Source organism: Equus asinus, chromosome 11, assembly GCF_041296235.1.
Source record: "Equus asinus isolate D_3611 breed Donkey chromosome 11, EquAss-T2T_v2, whole genome shotgun sequence".
NCBI classification, from domain to species: Eukaryota; Metazoa; Chordata; class Mammalia; order Perissodactyla; family Equidae; genus Equus; species Equus asinus.
The window spans coordinates 10099209-10120850 of NC_091800.1; the positions used below are offsets into that span (position 1 = coordinate 10099209).

Genomic DNA, 21642 nt, shown 5'->3' on the forward strand with positions numbered 1-21642 from the left:
CTTATCAGTTGAACATTAACGTAAAATTCACAACATACAAACTGTTGGCTTAAACTACCTTCAAAGCAAATCTGCATTAATACAGCCTACAGATGAATTAGCAAGAAAAACACGCTTTTTTTAACACGCAATTTTTAAAAATAGCTAACACAGAATCCTTGGGTCTGTTTCTATTTTAAAGTGCTACTAATTAGAAGAAAATATTACCTTCGGATTGAAATGAATTCCCAGTGAACCCTGAGATATGATCCAAGTCCTGGTGTATCTGAACTTCTCTTGAACCAGGCATACTATTAAAAAAAATATTTCATTATTTATGTTCTTCTGAGTAGACATTTTATAAAAAATACAAGTCGTCAAAGAAATGAATTCTAATTACAAATGGGCTTTTAAATTAAAAGCACATCATCAACTTGTTCTTTTTTGTGGACATTAAAAACATCTGTTTATTTGAGCTCGCTGGTCTAACTCAGATTAGGAGTGATGCCCTTACCTGTACGGAGCCTCATGGTACAAAAAGGACCCTGCTCAATCCTGGCAACCCTATGGGCTGGGTGTCAAAGGGACACTTTATAAAAGAGAGATTAGGCTTGGTGGGATACATATGATTTGCTGACACCACAAGCTAATACACAGTGCAACTAGGACTCACACCTCATTCTTCTGTTTCTAAACTCAGCCCACTTTCCTTATAAAAACTCATGTAATACAGATCTTCTATAGAGACCTACGTGTTTTATTATCCTTCTTTTTTCAAGTTCACCTTTGTAAAGCTCCTTTCCTTTTCCTGTGAAATTAATAAATAGTAACAATGAAAGTGTCCTCTATGGTATATAATATAGAACTCATCACTGAGAAATTTTGGATGCATTACATACAGAAAAAGATTCCATTTATTCCAGCACACAAGTTTAGCCCAATTTACAATTTCCATACCTTTGGGAAATCGCTTAATTCATTCAGACTACAAATATCCCAAAAGTAATTGCTTCAATGTGTTTAATACCCCAGTGAGGGAAATGAACCAAAGGCGCTAAGTTTACCAGCATCAGTTGTTACCAACCGTGGAGTGCCGATGACACACATCTGATTTACTAGGATGGACTCTATTCTAGAATATGGATGACATTATAGAATTTTCTCAGTTTTAGAATATGAACTTAGAAATGAGTGTAAAGGGAAGATTGGTGTGACGGTATGAATTGGTTAAGGGCAACCGCACAAAGATGGGCATGGGGATCTCCACCGGGCCTTCCGGCTTTAAGATGCTGGGTCTCCGTCTCAGACCTTAGAAGGCCAGAGGCCTGCACTGAAACTTACATACTAGGAAAACAAGGCTGGAATTCAACGCACCCTCCAAAAGTCCCCCAGCAAAGATAAAAGTCTCTAATAAATCTGCCTTTAGAATAAGGGACAGCTTTTGCATCTGTGGGAAAATAGGAATGCACTGTGTTTGAGTCGTCATTCTATCAGAATGCCTGTGAATTCATTCAAAGAAAGGTGTCATAAGAGCTACGATGTTCAAGTAATTAGCAAGAAATTTCCAAACATGAGGACAAGCATCCCACCAAACTCCTACAGCCCTCATTTATGCATGCTAAAACAAGAAATCCCATCAGGACCGAGAACCACTCAGGACCCCACGGATGGCAGACTATACAATGCAGAGCATAGAGATGAATGTCACCACTACTTTATCTTGTCCCCATCACATTATGTCAATCAATGCACCCTAATTTTTCAAAATCCAATTTACAAGTTTAGAGATCTTTTGTGCAATTCTCCAAGGACCTGAGCTACTCTCTAGAACTGTGTCAAGGACTTTGGAGAAAGTGTTCATTCTTTCTACCAATATCTATGTGTTACCCAGGAAGCCTGAAAGATCTGATAACGCAGCTTTCCCAAAATTGGCTTTGTGTCTAGGGTGTGATTTAGGCCCAGGTGGAAAGAGACTGGCTCAGCTGTAGGACTCATACTGTAGGAAGGGAAAGGCTTCATTGCTCCAAATCAACAGGGAAACTAGAGCAAAGATAAGTGACGTTTCTAGGTCTTAGAGCCCACAGACCACCCAGCGCCGGACTACGGCCTTTGGAAACTAGCCAGTGAGGTGTGTTTTACCGCCATTCTTTGTCTGTGTTCTACAATGTATAATTATGAAACCTTGACGCAGTCTCTTACCTGGAATTTGGATGTGATTGGAATGTGGGGTAAAAACTGAAATTGTGTTCCTTGAAAATTTCCGTCCACGTCCTGTGAAATTTTTCTCTTTTACTTCTTAGATAGTTGAGAAGATCACCATAGCAACAATATTCAAAAATCAAGTAAATTGGTCCTGAAATAATGACAGTTTTAATTATAGGTACACAAATATCAAATAATTTTTTCAGACATCTCTGTAGTAGAGAACATGCTCTATGAGAGCTCACTTCTCCTCTGACTTTGGCAGAGTACAATTTTTTCTGAGCCTATATGTTCTTATACTTTAAATTCAATTTCAGCTTTTTGCTCAAACTCCTTTGGAATGCAGTGACTTCTTGCCTTCCACTTTGGCTCTTGTTATCCATGTGGCCTCACCAATAACGCTGGCCATCTGGATTCTCATGTTTGCAACAAGTAACGAAAGGTCAGCTACATTGTGAGCTCTTGGTAATTATATGCTGATTTGTTGCTTGGCTGAGGAGGGAGAAATATATCCCCAATTTCCTCTTAGATCCATTTTCTCTTCTTTTAGTCCCAGTCTGGTTGTCACAGAAAGAATGACCCTTGGGCACATCATTCAGGTATTTCTAGGCAGAAGTGAGAGAATCAGAGCACACGGTCGATTGAATTCTGGGAAAACAAAGTTTGAAATCCTCCCCTGGTTGTGCCTTATTTGAAGTAGCCCAATTGGGGCAGTGACCAAGCTTTGCAGCCATTCTTACCACTGCATGTGCCAGCTCCACAGCTGGGGGAGAAGCTCCATCTAAGTAGGTAGAGTGAGAAACCACAAAATGTGCTTTCGGAGTTGTTACTGTTGGTCAGTAGGTTAGGACTATGTGGAATATCCCAGCGAAGAGAGGCATTCTCTACACTGACCCACCTGATTATAGAGCGTTCAGTGTCTAATTCTACTTGGGCTTGAGGGCCCACATTGAGATGGAGAAAAGACGAAGAAAATGAGAACAAATGTCCTCTTTGTCTTCAGGCTAACATATATTTCATCAGGTGTTTTCAGTGGGAATTGATTACCTGACAGCGTGCACGCCCCCAGCAGATTCACAATATTCTCATGGTTTCCCAGGTGAGTCATCATTTTGAGTTCAGACATGAGAGCCTCTCTTTCAGAACTGTCTGCTTTTTCTGTCAATGGAAGAGCAGAAAAAATGTAAAATTAAAGTAAAATCAGTATTTTAGATTATTTAATAAGTTAAAACTTTCCTCAGTTCAGAGCGGATTTGCATAAAAATTTTAAAAATACATAAAAATAATACCTGAATTTTGAATAATAATAATATCTTGTGTTTTAAGACAGAATTTCAAAGACTGTAGTATGAAAGTTGAATCTAATAACGTGCCTTTCTACTGGATGTTCCCCTACCTACCGAATAAAAACCCTTATAATTGACCCTCAAAAACCAAAATAAAACAAAACAAAACAATAATAATACATGATTTTCCTCCACAGTAGAAGTTAATACATATGCTGAAGGGAGAAACATACTCTTTTTTTTTTTGACTCTTGCATTTACTGAAGTCATAGAGAGACAAGATAGGAATGTCAGGGAGGATGGGTGGCTCCAGTCTGTGGCCCTCATGTCTACAATCTTAAATTTGTCAGCGGATCCAGTGGTGGGGAGGTCAAAAAGGACCAATTTCCAGTAACCAAGTTCTCAAGAGACTCATTAATTGATAATGAGAAACATAATTGATGAGTAGGCTAGAATGTATCCATTGGCCAATGCATTCTCTCCCCAGAGAGAAGTCTAGATAGCTTGGCAAAATGTATTCATAATCTTGCTTAGAAGCATAGCATGAGGGTCGTAATCGATGAACTCAAAGGTCTCGTGTCATTGAGGCTGATGTTCCAGTTGGTCAGGGCACCCCTGCCCAGGTGGGTGCTGGAGCCCTAGAGGCAAGCACAGGGGCTTTGGACTTCCCTCTCCAGGCTCCAGGCTCCAGGCTCCAGGCTCCAGGCACCCAGCCCTCTGTTAAATATTCTTTCTTGCAGACATGGAAACTTTTCCTTACATTCAATGAAGAATTGATTAGATATTTCCAGGTCTCATTATTTTGTCCTGGAAGACACTGACTTGAGTGAGCTCTCAGGTGTACCCTTATTTCCAACATCTTAGCTTGGGAGTGAGATCCTTCACTGTGTGCCCCGTGATCCACTAGCACTTCATGTCTTCTGCTGCTTCATGTTTCATAGGGATTCGTGGCTTTCACTTGTCCATGTCTTGTTCCTCATGACCAAAATAATACATTTTTATGGCATGCTTAATTTTTTCAAATCACTTTCATATACCATTATCTGACTTTCATTCATTCACTCATTCATTCATTCATTTCTTGAGTGACTACTGTGTATGAGCCAAAGTGCCAAGCATTGGGGGAATGAATGATAGACAAGACACAACCCCTGTCTTCCTGGAGTTTAGAGTCTCCTGGAAAAGGAGACATGTAAATAAACAATTACAATATAGTGTGATAAATGCAACATGGCAAATGAATGTAGGGGTGCTGTGGGGTCACACAAGAGGACCACCTAACCTAGCCTCAGGAGGGGTGAGGAAGGGCACACCAAATGTCTATGCTGAGACCTGAGGCAAAATAGGAGTTAACCAGGTGAATTCACAGTGAGGAGAGAGGGAGAAGAAGAACATTCCATACTGAAGAAACAGGGTGGGCAAAGACCAAGAAGAAAGAGAGTAGCACAAAACAGATACAGACGCAGCCCTCATGAGGCTTACAAACGAATGTGGCAGATAAGACATTAATTGAATAATTAAACAAATATGTAATTACAATTGTGATAAATTCTGTGGAAAAAAAGCCCACAGACAGCTAAGGATTGCGTATAGCAGGGAACTTGATCTGGTCTGTGGTGTGAGAGAAGGCTTCCCTGAGGAAGTGATATTTAAGCTGAGATCTGAAGGAGTGGGAGATGACTACGTGAAAGGGGAAGGGTAAGCAGAAGGATCAGCCTGTGCAAAGGCCCTGAGATGGGAGGGAGCATGCTGCTCTGGAGGAACTGAAAGGAGGCCAGTGTGCTGCTGTGTAGAGAGTGCAAGGTGGAGACGTGAGCAGCAGCTCAATCATGCAGGGCTGTGTAGACTATTTCAAGAGTAATTGAAAGCAACTGGAAATGCTAAGCAGGAAAATGATATGCTCTGCTTTGCATTTCCATAACCATCACTTATGCTCCAGTATAGAGAATCCAAAGGTTATTGCAGCCATTAGGAAGAGATGGACGTGGACTAGGGTGGTAGTAATAGAGAAAAGAGAGAAGAGGATGAACTCAAGAGACAATAAGCAGGAAACCTCACAGGAACAGCTTACGGCGTGTTAAAATGAGGACGGCTTCAAGGACGAGTCCAAGGTTTCTGGTTTGCCCGATTGTGTAGAATGTGGCTTTTTTAGTCTTTGGCACTCGTAACCAATCACTGAGAGAGGGAGCATTGAAGGAGGGTCCAGGTTGGAGGAGTTAATCTGGATAAACTGAATTAAAGGGACTTTTGAGATATCCAAGCATTTGGACATAGGAACCTGAAGCTCAGAAGGGAGACACAATCATGAGAACCAGTGGTACATAGGGTGAAGTCACAGGTGTGGTTGGGATAACCTATGATGAACATGTGGAGTAAAAATGGAAGGAGGCCCAGGAGCAAGCCTTTAGGAACTCCACATAAATAGCTGGGTTGAAGATGACAAACCAGCAGACGACTGTGAAGCAGGCAGAGAGATAGGAGGAAAACCAGGAGAATATGGTAACATGGAAACCAACAGAAGAAAGCATTTAAAGATGGAGAGAATAGTCAATCATGCTAATTTACGGTGAAAATTCAAGTAACATGAGGACTGAGAAACGCCTGTTAGAGTTAGTTTGTTGGTGATCAGTGACTTCCAAGAGCTGGAGGTGTTCTTGCTCAGTGAGTGATGCTAGGGGAAGGGATGGCAGGGGATGCCAGAGGGAAGTAGATGGAGCAATGAGTGGGAAGTGATACAGAGGGCTCCAATTTGCTCTTCTACCCAGAGTCTGTATCAAAATGTAAGAAACAACATCTACCTGTAGCAACAGTATCCCCAAATACTGAAGCCAAAAAAAAAACTAAACAAAAAGAGAAGAGGAAGAAGAAGTGTTTTGTATTCATGACTTGTATTTTGTATTCATAATTTGGTTGACACTAACCCCAACTCACTCCCTTTTTAGCCTTGAAACACAGCAAGCAGTGAGCACAAAAATGATGGAAAAGAGAAGGGGGGAGGTGGGAGACTGCGCCTCCCATCTTTGTGCCTCTTTGTGGCTATCGTTCCACTTTACTGTACCTTTCAGCATTTTGACTGCAACCTGGATTGACACCCCTGTTTTACTAATTCCATAAGCTGTTGCATTCATCACTTTTCCAAAAGCACCCGATCCTAGCACCTTCCCTGCAAGAGAAATGGTGAGTGAGTGCATGTCAAAGATTTTCCAACAGAATGGAAATGCTACAGAAACATTTAGAACATTCCGTTCTTACCAAATTCTAAATTTTCTCTTGGAAACTCCCATTTGAGATCATATTCATATTCTCTGAAATCAATGTAGAAGTACTCATTATCCAAAGAACCAGTCACCTGTACCATTTGCAGCTGGCTTTCATACCTAAATTGCTTCAGAGATGAAATAATGTCAATTAGCAACAGGTAGTTCTTCAGAATTAGGAAACGACGGTGAATTGTTATCTTTGTTTTTACCTTTTTGTACTTGTGACAAATCAGCATGGTTAAAATGGCAATGAAGGGAAGACAAATCCCAATTGTTGCATAGAAGATGTTGTCCTGGATGAAAGGGAAGGTGCCTGCAAGGAAAGAGAGTCACTGAGCGATGAGTTAGAATTCCTGGCTGATATTATATTCAATTACCTCACATCCTGTTTGAGTAACCATTATTTGCAGCCCTTACAAGCACTCTACAAATACGCTACTCCCCACAGAAAATCAGGCAATGTTCACATAAAGGACAAGTTTCCTTCCTAGAAAATTTTGAGTGATTCCAAAACCATTTTTAAAAATAATTTACTAGGGTTATAAGAATTACATCTATTTAAACCCACAGGACGCACAAATTAGATAAAGAAGGTTCTGTTTCCCCTGTGAAGATATATGAATGTGGAGAAGTTTATTTTGGGATGCTGGTGATTCTAAACTATTAGTGTAAGTGGCCAGGTTTCAGAATTGTTTAACTTAGGACGGCTCTAAGAAACAAACTACAAATTATAAAACAGCAGGCTAAAGGCAAATAAGGAGATTAAGCAAAAGGGGAAATGACAGAGACTCCAGATTTACTAAATCTGTTTCTCTAGAGTTGGATGTTACAGTAGGTATTCACTGCACTGCGAGTTTAGGGTTCTACCTACGTCGCTCAAACCCGTGAGTCATAAGAACCTAAATAGAAGTCACTCTGCTCCTGAACTCCAAAACAGTATAGATTCAGTGGGGATTCTTGCCTGACTCAAAAAGCCTTCTTGTCTCACACACTGAACCTATACACCCTTGTAAAATTCCCCAAACAAAAGCCAACGGCAGGGACTAACAGCTAGTGGGGAATTCCTGAAGGGGGTGCATTGCAACAGCAATTGCTGTATACCTGGTGAGTTTAAAAGGATTGTTTCACAAGATGTGCCAAGGGAATTGTATGCACAGCACTTCACCAGGAACCCTTTTATGGCCTCACTCATGTTGAGAGTACTGCTCGAGACCCACTTTCCAAACACTTTTCTGTTAGCCTTTTTATTCCAAATTCCTTCTGTGATTTCTTCTGTGCAGCTGAAAGGAAATGGCAGACAGAGAGGTTAGATAGGTGGGGCTGTCATCAGATGGGAAGTTAGGGTTTCTCTAGTGAACTCTTAAAGACCCTAATCTATTACAAGTTATCAGAAACAATCTATGACCATTTAGAATTATGGTTGACTCAGAGGGAAGCATTTTAAATATTTCATCATTTCTCCTTAAACTGGCGTCATGGGAAAGAGTCAATACGCCACAGTGTGAGTTTTGTGCTCTTCCAATACAAAAGACACCAACACCCTTATTACTTCAGAGACTTGTCTGAGCACTTCTTCCAGGTCCACGATGGTAATGGGTATCCATCGGAGGAGCAAGAAGCCTGACTTGCTGACGCCTCGGCTAGCACTTGAGGTTTCCCTGAAGAGAACAATGTGAAAAATAAGCTCATGTTGTATGGTACTTTCCAGAAATGGTTTCCAAGCTGGCTTCATATAGGCTGCCATTCACTGTAACCAGTTTGTGCTTCTGGGAGGGTCTCATGCAGGATGACTCAAGATCTCTGGTTTTTCCCTCTTTCCCGCCTGTGTTGTAAACTTCTGTAACAGCTGCCCTGCCACCTATCTGTGCAACTCCACTGTCCCACTGCTAGCCTTCTCCTTTAGAGAGCTGTGGTGTGGGTCTCTATGTACCTGCACACCCCAAAATTATTCTTAGCTCAAGAAGTACCTGCAAAAAGTCCAATGAAGTGTGCACTCATCTTTTTATACACCACAGAAACAAAAATTATTAAGACAAATAAGTGGCAGGTACTATGATTTTCAGCCTTTCCTTAACACAATCCTTCAAAATACTAAAGTTAAAAAAAAAAATCACAATGCTAAAGCATATTCAGAGAGGACATGGAATTCTTAGCCTCAAAGGATGAACACAGAAAAATATATATATAAACAAAGCCAATAGACATGAAAGTAAAATCTCATAACACTTCAGCATATAAAAACAGTTTTATAGCATTCCTTCTAAGCCATTACTTAGCTCTTTCTGGTCATAGTTAATAAATAATTAAGTAGTTATGAGAATAAAATTAAACTTCTTGACAATTTAACTTACTTCTTATATTCAGTGTGAACATTTTTGTGAACTGGGCGTCATCATTTTCTGCATGGAATACATATTCTCCTGGCTGGTGTTTGTGGTTGCAAAACTTAGATATGCTGTTTGAAAAAGAATTAAAGATAGGCTTAGCAAGATTCTTAGAGGAGACGCTGAAATGAATGACAGTGTGTGTGGGAGGAGTCTTCCTTGAGACATTCACTCCCTAATGTTCAAGGGACAAGAGGCGTCTGTATGCTAGGCCCTTGCTACTCAAAGTGTGGTCCACGGACAGGCAGCATCAGCAATGGCATTCTCTGCGAGCTTGTTAGAAACACAAAAGCTCAGGCCCCACCCCAAACCTACTGACTCAGAGTCAGCATTTAAGATGATCTCCATGTAATTCACACGCACATTAAAGGTTGAGAAGCACTGATCTAGTCTGGGGCTCCTCGAAGTTTCCTGTCCCTACTGTTCTATACATTCTGGATTAGTCTGACTTCCCAGAACCACAGAAGAACCTCTGTAGGTGGAGGAGCCCATAACTCCCCTGCTTCCTGAAAGGAGGGCTCTCTGACGCTGGTCCGAGGCAGGACCTATGACCACCCTTGACTTACACTGCAATTACCAATGACGAGGGTTCAAATCCACTGAATTTGTACAGAAATATTTGGGTGGTCTCAGCATGCTCTAGTAGTTACTTGGAGTGGTCATCAGCCACTCAATACATTTTGACATGAATAACTTGATATTGGGGATTATCCACCGTGCCTACCAAGTATATGGGATGCTGGATATTGTAGTGGGATGTTGGATAGTGTAGGAGAGGTAGGGGAGCAAGGAGCTGTGGAATACACCCTCATGTATTGAAGAAATAGAAAAAAAAATTCCTTGGAATAAGAATAAGAAAATCTAAGGTGTGTTCTGAAAATATTTAATTAGGCCATCTCTGTATAACCTACTTAAAGAAAAAAAAAACCCAAAAAACAAAAGACTATATATGGGCAGGGTAGAAATGTAAACAGGAGGACCTGGAGTGGAAGCCAGCCTTAAACTAGGAGCTACGTAGGATGCAAAACACCTATAATATGTGGCTGCTGCCCTCAGAGATATAATCCAGGTCAGGGGACAAAACCTACATAAGTAGAATAGTGAAAGTATTAAACTGAAGGCCAATAGAAGATGAAAGAAGGCAGGGGCCAGGGTAAGTGGGAAAAGTTCAGAGGGCTTCATAGAAGCAGGACTTGAGTGAGGTCTTTGCAGGATGAGTTGGTTTTAATGAGAAGGCAAAAGAAAAGATAGCCAAGGAGGAGGCAACAGCGTGACTTAAGACACAGGCAGGAATTCCTAAGCTCACAAAGGAGAGGAATGGAGAAGCCTCTTGCCTGGAGCAGCGTGCCTATGGGGTGTAGTAGAACAGAGGGCTCAATACGTAGGGTGGGCCCACTGATCAGGGGCCTAATTATTTAGGCCTGAAGGAGAAAGCAGAAACAAGAGGCTGTGGGTTCCTGAGCAGGAGAGAATACCATGAACAGTATTCTAGTTTAGAGTGATGGCAGCAGGAAAAGTTTATTGGAGAAAAGCCTGGAGGCAGTTATTGTAGTAACCCAGGAATTCATTCATTCATTCATTCATTTCATTCACTCATTCGGCTGTCAATGGTAGAGCCTATTTGTGGAGGAATCAGGAATACAACAGTGAGTTAGGAAAATTAGATTTCTGTTCTCACAGAATTTACAGTTTGGTCGTGAAGGCAGGCAAGTAAGTAACATTTACAGTATAATGTGGGAAGTCCTATGAGAGGAGAAGTAAATGTTCAGACTTGAGAGTTCAGAGCGTGAAAAGACAAGCGTTGTCTAAGGTAGGGAAAATGGGAAAGGAGAGGAGAGAGCAAACCCAAGAAGCACCAGGAAAAATGAAACAGCAGGTGCTGGATTGGATATGGAAGATGAGGGAGAGAATAGAATCCCAATTGATCCCTAAGATTCAAAACACACACCTAGCAACTGACAGAACAACTTTTGAGCCCATGTTTATCTGACACCAACGTTCTTTGCCCTTAACTCTGAAGCTAAAAGGCAATTCTGAGTATGTAAAGTGACGTGAGAATTTATTTCTCTGACCTATCAAGAGAGCATTTAACAAGCTTTATGTTTGCTTCATTAACAAGAAGTCTGAAGAAGTAAAAAGAGGAATTTCTTATCCTGACCTACTTCTGGACAACAAGAAGGAAATGGTTGGTTAAGCGGAAGTGATGCAAAGATTGGGGAAAGCCAAATTATAACCTAGGAAGAAAAGTAAATACAGCTACGTGCGATTTCCAGAGTTTAGGAAGGCAGCATTTAAGTGGTCCAAGAAGAGAAAGATGTGAGCTTCTAAAAGGGAAAATGTAATTCTCACAGGACAATAGCAAAGACCCTGAAAAGGAAGAAGAGAGGAGATAGAAAAGAAGCCAGTGTGGCTAGCCAAGGACCATGCCAAAAGCACCTATCAATTTGATAGAAAAAAGAAATTCCCAGTACAACTACTGACTCTTAGGCACCAAAGCAAAATGTTTTGTAAACTTTTTCCCTCCTAAGTTTTGTGTGCTGCCTTAATGGAGTAGGATCTGCCAGGGTTTAGACAGGATGGCATCTGAAATGTTCTCAGTCTTCCAGATGGGAGATGGGTCACATAAGTAGACTGAACACATAAGTGAATATCCAGGTCATTTTAAACAGGTCGTCCCCTTGTTTGTGACAGTCACCCCTAGCAAATAGCAACTGCATCGCTGAAAGGCCTCTGGAAATTCCAAGGGGACTAACCAATTAGGTGACTGGGAGATTCAAAGCTTCCTCTTTCCCCTAGGGTTTTTCTAAAAAGGGCAAGCTGGCATGAGACAAGACATCAGGAAATTGGAGTTTACAGTGAAATAACATCTTGGTGACAAAGAAGATGTATTCTCATTACAACTCTGAAAAGAGTTTTCTCCTCTGTATAATCAAAATGCAGGTCATTTTTATTGTCCATTTAGTGCCTGGATGGGAGGAGGTGGGAAAGGGCAGGCTCCTTCCAGTGGCTCGGGGAGTAATTTTACACCATAAGTAAAGAATGCTTTATTCAAAGAGCAAGGGATCATCAAAGTCAAATCAGAATGCAGAGAGTAATCAAGCATGTCCTGGGGATGCTGAGAGCTCCTGAAGCTGGAGAGCAGAGCTGACTAGACTGAGGTGCTCTAGGCAGGACCGACAGTCACCCCCTGGGGAAGCCGGCCATCCTATCTCCCTCAGCCTGCAGTTTCGATGGGGCAGAGAGGAACACAGCCCGGCTCAAGCTGAATCTGATCTGTTCAAATTTCTGCCCTGAATGAGATAAAGATAGTCGGGGGGCGGGAGAGAGATGCTGATGATTTTATATTACTCTATATAAAACCATGCTCATTTTTCTTTTATTCCAGGGGAGCTGACAAGCCTGGGGGAGGGTGACCATTAGAAACTCAATAGCAAAGTGTGGCACTCTCCTCAGGAGGCACACTTTTATTTTTAAATAACCGAACAGCATGCTTGTATTTTGTTTCTTCATACACTGTGTTTGAGAATCTCACACTTCTGAAATGAGTGGGTGTCAAGGGGCAGTACAACAGTGTGGTTAAAAACACAGGCTTTGCAGCCAACTGTTTTTGCTGGAATCCCAACTCTGCCATTGCTCAGTGGTGTGACCTTGGGCAAGTCATTAAAGCTCTCTGTACCTCAGTTTCCTTATCTGTAAAATGAAGATAGTAATAGTATCTACCTCATATGGTTGTTGGAGGAGAACTCGGTGTTAAGTTTTTATTAAAGCAATTTTGTAAAAGTGTCTATAATAGTGCCTAGCATGTAGTAAACACAATCTATGTGTTAGATTATCACTACTATGAGGCTTAGTAAGTCTGGTAAACATTTTGAAAAAAGACATTTAGAAGCTTTACTCTGGAGTATACAGTAAGTGGGAAAATCACTTTCAAATAAAAAAGAAAGATGCAAAGGAAAAAAGCTAAAGTAAATGCCTATCAATAGGAGCTAGGTGAAATACAGTTTTCTAAAAAGTGGAATACTATACAGCCACTAAAATGATAATGTAAATAATGTAAGATATAATACTATACTTATTAACATAGACAGAAATGACATTTTTAAATGAAAAATCAGGTTACAAATGGCATAGTGCGTTTCTTGTTTGTAAAAAAATCTATATTTATATGTTTCTATCATGGTGGTTACATAGAAAAAATCTGAAACATAACCTCTAGAGGTGGAATTATGGGTGTTATTTCTTTTTTTTTTAAGGCAATTTCAGAAAACAGGAGTGAATGAAGGGAATTGACCTTGTCCGAAGTGATTGGGCAAGTAACAGCCTGTTTCCATATTTCACAAAAGGGGATTCTGAGGAGTAACTGAGGTAATCCATATAAAGGACTTTGCACTTTGTCTGGCACATGGTAAGAGCTCAAAGAAGTTTCTCTGATTCTCAGTGAGTGGCCTCATACGATGTGGTTAATACCTTACAACTGAGGGGGGCCGGATGTGGCTGGGGGCTCCAGGTACTTCACTCTATCCAAACATCTTTTCCCTCCTTTCTGTATATGGACGCTCCAGGCTCATCTCCTTCAGAAAAAAAAACCCATCCTCCCAGAGAGGCTCAATACGCTTCATTGATCTGACAGCCTGCATTTCTGTTTGTCTGTCCCTGAGAAGGACCCGCCTCACCACCCAGAGCCCAGATGACCACCACACTGCCGCTTACCAGAAAGTGCTCAGTTAATACCCCTATGAGCAGAACTTAGACTCACAGATTTGGGAAATTAAATATTTCAGGGAAAAGGAAAACACAAGGATTGGGCAAGCCTAAGGAGAGTCTTTCAGAAGAAATTGCTAATAATTATAACATTTTCATAAGTTGTTTTTTTTTTGTCTTTTACCATGAAACTGGGAAAAGCTAAGGTAGATTTGGTGTTTATAATTAAGTCTATAGAGATGGGAAATTACGGAAACTAACAGATGAAATATCCTAGAACCTTTTCTCAAGACCAGGATATCAGGACTGCTGGAAAGTTATAATTTAATAAAATGCAAACACATAAAGGCAAGCCCTAATAAACTTTGGTGTAATATTTGAGGAAGTAAATTGGAGAAATGAAGCTGAGAAGGTGGGGAAGCTGAAAGACTTCTGGCACACACATCATGACCGCACTAAAGCTTTTTCAGGAGTAGTGTTATAACACAGACCTTTCAGTTATACGTAAAAAACTCATGTCACACTTATAAAGTCATCTCTGGCAACATGATTAAAATACTGTACTTCACATGCCACAACTAGAAGGACCCACAACTAAAAAAAATATATACAACTATGTACTGGGGGGATTTGGGGAAAAAAAAAGCAGAAAGAAAAAGAAGATTGGCAACAGTTGTTAGCTCAGGTGCCAATCTTTTAAAAAAAATACTGTACTTCACAAAACAAATTCAGTTCGGTTAAATTATTGAGTCTAGGTGGTGGGTAAAGGATGCTCACTGTCGCAGTCCTTCAGATAATTAGTAAGTTTGAAACTTTTTATAATAAAAAGTTGAAAAGAACTCAGATTATAATTTAATCTGTCCCCTCATCTCAACAGAGCCTCCTGTGGAGAGCAAAAGACATTTAGAGCATCCAGAGGTGTGCTCAAATTTTTCATTGTTCATTTTTTGTTCAATATTTTGAGGCTTTTTTCATGAAGAAGGAGACTCCATCTTCCCTTTGCACTGTATATCAAGTGGCTCATCACAACTGGTGTAGCATTGTTACCAACAAACATTGTAGTTCTCCAAGAACTTTTTTAAAAAAATCAACACTGGGTGTTGGATGTTGCGGTAAGTGCCTCGTGTGTGGTCCTTGCAGTGCAAAGAAGATACCATTGACTCATCTCAGGCCCAGGCTATGCACTTTGAGTTGCTTTCGAGGGGTGATGATGAATTCATTCATTTATTAACACCTGTTGACTGAACGAGGCATTGTACAAAAACAGAGAAATGACGGAGAGCCTATCCTTATAGCGCTTGCAAACTCACTGGTGAGATTCAACACAGAAAGAGGTTAACTACATTACCAGGTAATTACAGATGACAGAGGTACAAAACACTACAGGAATCAGGACCTTCCCTGATTTATTCATTTGGCTACGTCTATAGGATAACTACCTGGGGTCAGGGGTGCAGATTGTGGCCATGGAATGAAACCAAATTAACTAGCCCACTAGATTGGCCCATGACCCATATATCAGAGACATGGTCCTCTAATCAGTAATTCTGTAAGATCTAATGTCAAGAAGTTGTGCCAGATGTCATCAGCACTGTAGTAATGATCTCCCGAGTGGCCTCCGGCACTTAAACGTGCCTGTGTAAATTAGGGGGGCTTGGGGTAGGAGATATTACCTTATTCACTGTTATAGCCCCTCACAGTATCAAACTGATCAAGAAGACATTAAAGAAATATCTGTTGAACTAAATTGAACTGATCCTCTATCTCTTTGAATCAGCTTCAAAAGAGAATCCCATAGTGTTAGGAGCTTCTCTGACACTGGGTCACAATACAAAGAAGGGAGGGGATCCTTCTCAACACAGGCCTGTGGTAGTCAGTTCAACCAGGCAGACAGGGCTGACTCCCTGGACATCTGCTTTCAAAAGGTTGATGGTTCAGAATAAGGGCTTATGACAATGGAGTGATCCCTCTAAGGCAGTGGTTCTCAACCATAGGCAATTTTTCCTCACCAGGGGACGTTTGGCAGTGTCTGGAGATATTTTTGGTTGTCACAATGGGGGTGGTGGTGCTACTGACCTCCAGTGGGTGGAGGCCAGGGATGCTGCTAAACATCCTACAATGCGTAGGAGAGCCCCCAGAACAAAGAATTATCCAGCCCAAGATGTCAATAGTGCTGCTGTTGACAAACCCTGAGTTAGCGGAGTGTGTATCACTCACAGTCAGCTCACAGACCAAAGGCTGCATTCTTAATGACCTGAAAAATGAATGCTTCCAACATTAGGAGGTTTGGGTGGAAGAGGAAAGAAGGTTCCTTGCAAACTGCGCTACAACAGTCTTTTAAAATGCAAACGAGGATCAGTTACAAATCACTTTCGGGTATGAAGGAGGCTGCATTAATCATGAAACAAACACTGAAAAGAATCAAAGTGAAAAAAGTTTAACTCTTATTCTTCACCTAGACAGTGCTATCCAATAGAAATATAATGCAAAATTAAATTTCCAGCTAGCTACATAAGAAAAGTAAAAAGAAGCAAGAAGTAGTAATAGGCTTTAACTCAATATATCCAAAATACTATCATTTTAACATATAATCAATATAAAAATTATTAATGATATATTTTACCTTTTTTTTTCCATGTAATTCTTCAAAATCTAGTGTGTATTTTACATTTACAGCACATCTCAATTTGGACCAGCCACCTTTCAAGTTCTCAGTAGCCATATATGGCAGGTAGCTACAGCATTGCACAGCACAGATATAGACCTGTGATAGGCATTTTCTCATGAAAAATGCAAAATCTGGGCATTTTGCCTCAATTTTGGTTCAGCATGTCTGAAATTTGCCTAGATGATGCCTATATAGTTGGTTTATGAACCACGTGTTGAGAAACAATGATTTATTCTAGACTGTTGACTTGCTTGAGAGATGACAAGTACCTCCGAGTCCCTCATGGTCTAGGCTGAAACTTTGTTACATAGGATTAGTTTGAAGAGATAAGAGGCGTCATAGCCATAGAAAATACAAGAAAAAAGTCGTTTTTTGTTTTCCAGTACACTTTGAAGGGAATGCAGAATTTCTCCCATAAGAGAACCTTGAGGACAGTTGTACAAATCACCAGGAAAATGAAAGTTTCCTTCAGCACTTATTATTGGGCTATTTCTGTATCTACTTTTTGAAAATTTAAGTCAACACACCTATAGATAATGTTTTCCTGTCTTAAGGGGTTTTACTTCCTCAGTCATCTGCAATGTGCTCAAGGAGACTCGGCGTGCTATGCACGTCCCCTCAATCAGGAAGGAACAGGGTGGTGACTCAGAAAACGCCACAGAACCAAACTCAAACTAACACAATTCTTTCTGTTTTTTCGTGCAGTGGGTTACACTATCTGAACTGATTATAACACTGTCACTGTGTCCTCACATCTGCTGTTTGTCTCCTCATCTTCAATGTCAACTCAATAATATGTAAACCCATAATACAAAACTGCTCTTCTCGAGCGCAACGGGAAGAGTCGTGCTATGTATGCTGGTGAGGCCCAGGGCTCTTTGCTGTCTCACCTGTACCCGTCGTCGAGGCCAGTTTGCTCACAAGGAAATGATTTTTGAGAGAAGGTCCACGTACATCTGATTTGTGGGTATGCTTTAAACCTGACAGAAAAGCAAAACTCTTCATACTGGTCAATTTCATAATTTTCACTTGATTTGGAAGCATTTATAAATCCTTTTTCTGTAAAAAAAAAAAAAGAAAAAAGCACTTATAAATTATATAATGAGATTCATATGGAAATATATTGAGAAGATAAATAAACTTTTATTCATCAGTTTATCACAAGAAAACTCAGATGTGGGCATGCCGCAGGTCGGATCCGATAGTCCAACAAGGAATACAGGAGTCCTGCCCCCAGCCATGAGCCTGAGCTCATCACCTTCTGGAGTCAAGCTTCCGCTAGGAAATGGATGTAAATAATTGACTGTCCTCCAAAGAAATGTATAAATAAACCTACCAACTTTGCAAACAATTTCAAGAGACTGAAGGGCTCCCCCCGCCTGGCCAACCATGAACGCAGTAGGGGTCCAGTGACAGAGTCTGGAAGCCCCTGTTCTCAGCCAGAACACCTCTTGTGACACATCCAACATAAAACCATCCAGGGCACAAATAAAAGAATAATCTAGCCAGCAATATTCAGGACTTCCTTATAGTCCACTTCCTTATTAGTTTGATAAGAGAATCACTTCATTTCATTTCAGAATCATTTCATTTAGCCTTTTCATTATGGCTGAAGGCTACCACCTAATCTGAGATTATTAAAGCCTGGTTATTTTCAGATCCTTCGTGGTCCACCCAAATTCCAATGCATGCAAGTGCTTGTCTGTTTCTCTCGATCATTGCTCACTGCCCCCTCTCAGTTAGTTCTAGAACAAGTATTTATTAAGAGCCTATTTTGTGTCAGGCTCTCTGCTGGCTTCTGGGACTACAAGGATAGAAAGGGTTATCCTCGTCCTTGGGAAACTTACAGTCTATGGAAAGACAAAAATGCACGAACAGATGGTCACATTACAATGTGGTCAGTGTAAAGACAGTGGCATTCCAGGGGGCACGGTTTAACTGGAAAAGGAAGGAGCGGGCAGCCGCTATTTGAAAAGCTATTCTAACTCAGCTTCTTTCTCAGTTTCTTGATACTAGCATTATACTGAAACCAGAATTTGCAGTACATACTTCCCATTCGACAGGAAAGCAACTAAAAACGTGAATAAAGATCACATGGGCAGCCCACATTACCTAGGATGGTGACCAAAGCTGATTTACTGGGATGCTTCGAGGAGGAACAAGTGTAATATCCAGTGTCGTTTCTTCCCACTGATGACACAAAAGCAAACAGAATCCGTATCATAGTCCTGTTTGTGGAATAGGTGCTCATCTCAAAGTAGCTGCCCTAGATTTTAACAGAACAGAGTTGGAATTTAATGATTTCAACCTGCACTCTTAGCTCCTTGTTCCTGCATTTTCAGAATGCAGACTCTCCATATTACCTCCTCCAGTGCTCTATGCTCCAGCTCCCAGGTGAGCCCAAATCCATGGTTTATATGAACAGCTTTGCATCTTATCCAGAGGGGTTCCCCTACTTTAAGAAATAATTGTGGCAGTGTGGTCTGAGGAGTTTGATTTAGATCTAGAAGATGAACACATCCCGAGTCAGAAAAAAAAAAACGATTTTTCCTCATCACAAAATATATCCTGAACACTCTGAAGAACAAAGCTTTTAACGTCATCTCAAATGTTACGAACCACTTTAATAAAAGAATCTTTTAGAGATTTCCTGCTCTTTTATGAAGAAATCATCAGTTACAGAATCCATAATATTACATTTAAAACGGTATAAAGAAATTATGGAATTTCTGAAGTTGAATGATTACCTAAGCAGTCGCGATTAGTCCCAGATCGTGTCTAAGGGATCGTCACTGAAAACAGAAGGACATAATATCATGGTCTTACCTATTGTGAAGAGCTTGGTGCATTCCCTGCCCAGCTCATTTCTTGCACAGCACCTTATGTCTGTTCCAAATAATTCATGAAGTACGCTTTCCTCCTTTCTAACAACAGCTGGACTCTCTCCTTTACAGCTGCAATGAGAAAACAAATGTCATTTGACTAAACATGTTTTAAAATTACAAATGAATGCTCAGGACAAGAACAGAGTTACAGGTTCTAGAGCCTGTTTTAAGCCTGTTTAAGAGTGCCAAGACAGAGGCAGGTCAAAAGGTGAACAAACCCCAATCTATGGTTTTGGCAGAGTTCATAAGGGAACTAGTTAGTTTCTCATTATCTCAATCAATTAGAGTAACACGAGAGAACTACATAATAAAACAGTTTAAAAGTTTTTGTGTTTGGTGACCTCTTTTTTAGTTGTTGTTTAAAGAGAGAGAAGAAAAGGAGAGTTGAGAAAGAAGACAGAGGAGACAGAGGAGGGGAGAGAAAAGGAAGGCATGATTAGGTTTTAATACAGCTTAACTCTGTGGGTATCCTGAAGCACGGAAGAGGACTACCAGTGAGAGGGAGAGGCTCAAGTTGCAAAAGTCACCAGAGTCCCCAGGGCTAAGAGAGGACAGCCGCGTTGTCACTCGTGAGGGCGGTCGACCACATCTCGGGATTTGCCCGCACACCCTCCCCTCGCCCCGCCTCAGCAGAAAACGGACCTTGACACTCCTGAGAGCTCCCTGACCAGGACCTCTCCCAAAGCAGACTCTGCTCTGGGAGTCTGAGTAGAGCCACTTTTCTCCTCTTTATCAGTTTATGCGAGTGTATGCTTTTCTTTGTTCAGGTGTCTTCCTTGAGATTTTTTTCCCTTATTATAAGACAATAATAATTGGGTTCATTGTAGGAATTTTTGAAAATAGAAAAAACATCCAAGAAAAGAACTTTGAAAATTTTTAAATTAAAATTAAAATTTTAAATTGCCCATGTTCCTACCACCCTGAGATACAAGCTGCTATTATTTAGGTGTGTAGCTTTCCAATCTTTTTTTTCTGTGCACATGTTACATATATACCTACAGGTAATCTCTTTTTCTTTTTCCTCTAAAATTTGGGATCACGAATTCATATCACTTGGTAACCTGATTTTTTACTTTTTCTCCTTCTATTTAGTCCCATTTTTTGATAAAAGTTGTTTAGTAAATTTTAACTAGTTCAAACTGCCTAAATTCTTACTTTATGAGAACTTTGCTATGACACATATAAAAGACAGAGTAAACATCATATGGCACTTCCTATCTGCCAGGCACTGCTCTCTGTGCTTCACATTCTGTAATCCACTTCATCCTCATAGCACTCCTGTAAGGAGGCAGTTAATATCCACATTCTTCTGATGAGGCAGGAGAGGTTAAGTAACCTGCCCAAGGCCACACAGGTAGTAAGCAAACCAGGGTTCGAATTGGGCTAGATTCTACATCTTTAAACAACCATATTAAACTGTTTTTCCAGAATAAACAGAATAATGACAAATTATTCACAGGGAATCTCTTACTTATGGGAATTATACACTAAAATCAGTACCTTTCTGGTTCCTCAACAAGATGCTCCGGGAGCCAACAATTCTGTAACTTAAAAGGGCTTTCCTTTGTGTGGTGTAATGTCCAGGGAGGACCCTGCAGTCAAGTGACGTGAGTCATTTGAGGAGTTCCACAAGACGCCCTTCTAAAACATCCCCCTTACCCTCCCTGAGAAGTCCATACTCTCTCTTTAAGGAGCCAAAGTTTCCTGTTAAAATGGTAATAAATTAAATTGTACATACAGCGTCTATAGGTAATCTCTTTTTCTTTTTCCTCTAAAATTTGGGACCACATTCCTATCATTTGGTAACCTGATGTCAACTATATTAGAAAAAGACCAAAAAAAGTAAAGTAATAGCAGTTATATTTATACGTGTCATACCTGTCACTCTGTGAATCGCAAAACACCCATTCCACGATTGGTTCTGGAATGCTCTCAGATACGCAGACCAGGGCGTCCTGATTCTCCATTTTTCTAAAGTAAGGTCTCCTTAATGTGTAAAGCAGTGTATCTAAAGCATCATAAATTATTAACATTTTAATATTTGAAAAATAATTGTCTTAGCAGCCCCCTCAAAAAAAGAATCCTACATCATTAAGAAAAGTTAGTATTTTATACCATAGCAGTGTCTTCTGCTCTTCTCCAAATATATATAATAATATATCTTCTCCTCACCAGAATATTAAATTTAACACTGGCTGAAGTGCCAACTTTAGCATTTATCCTTGTAGCCAATTTCTTTGGGTATTTCGTAAATCCACAGACAACTAAAGTAAGCGG

General features: G+C 40.5%; 1 protein-coding gene across 3 annotated transcripts in view; it reads right to left on the minus strand.

Annotated features, from left to right (window-relative positions):
• The window catches only part of FLT3 (fms related receptor tyrosine kinase 3), a 120587-nt gene that overhangs the window by 16704 nt on the left and 82241 nt on the right, over window positions 1–21642 (minus strand). For all 3 annotated transcript variants that reach the window (XM_070520450.1, XM_070520449.1, XM_070520451.1), the window contains 14 exons: window positions 21244–21373; window positions 19307–19434; window positions 18844–18983; window positions 18593–18746; window positions 17371–17539; window positions 9079–9182; window positions 8277–8385; window positions 7829–8007; window positions 6937–7040; window positions 6720–6852; window positions 6526–6630; window positions 3229–3339; window positions 2179–2332; window positions 208–290 (listed from right to left, as the gene is read on the minus strand). In XM_070520450.1, the coding sequence (XP_070376551.1) occupies window positions 208–290; window positions 2179–2332; window positions 3229–3339; window positions 6526–6630; window positions 6720–6852; window positions 6937–7040; window positions 7829–8007; window positions 8277–8385; window positions 9079–9182; window positions 17371–17539; window positions 18593–18746; window positions 18844–18983; window positions 19307–19434; window positions 21244–21373 (1803 nt within the window). The remainder of the gene's footprint in view (window positions 1–207; window positions 291–2178; window positions 2333–3228; window positions 3340–6525; window positions 6631–6719; window positions 6853–6936; window positions 7041–7828; window positions 8008–8276; window positions 8386–9078; window positions 9183–17370; window positions 17540–18592; window positions 18747–18843; window positions 18984–19306; window positions 19435–21243; window positions 21374–21642) is intronic.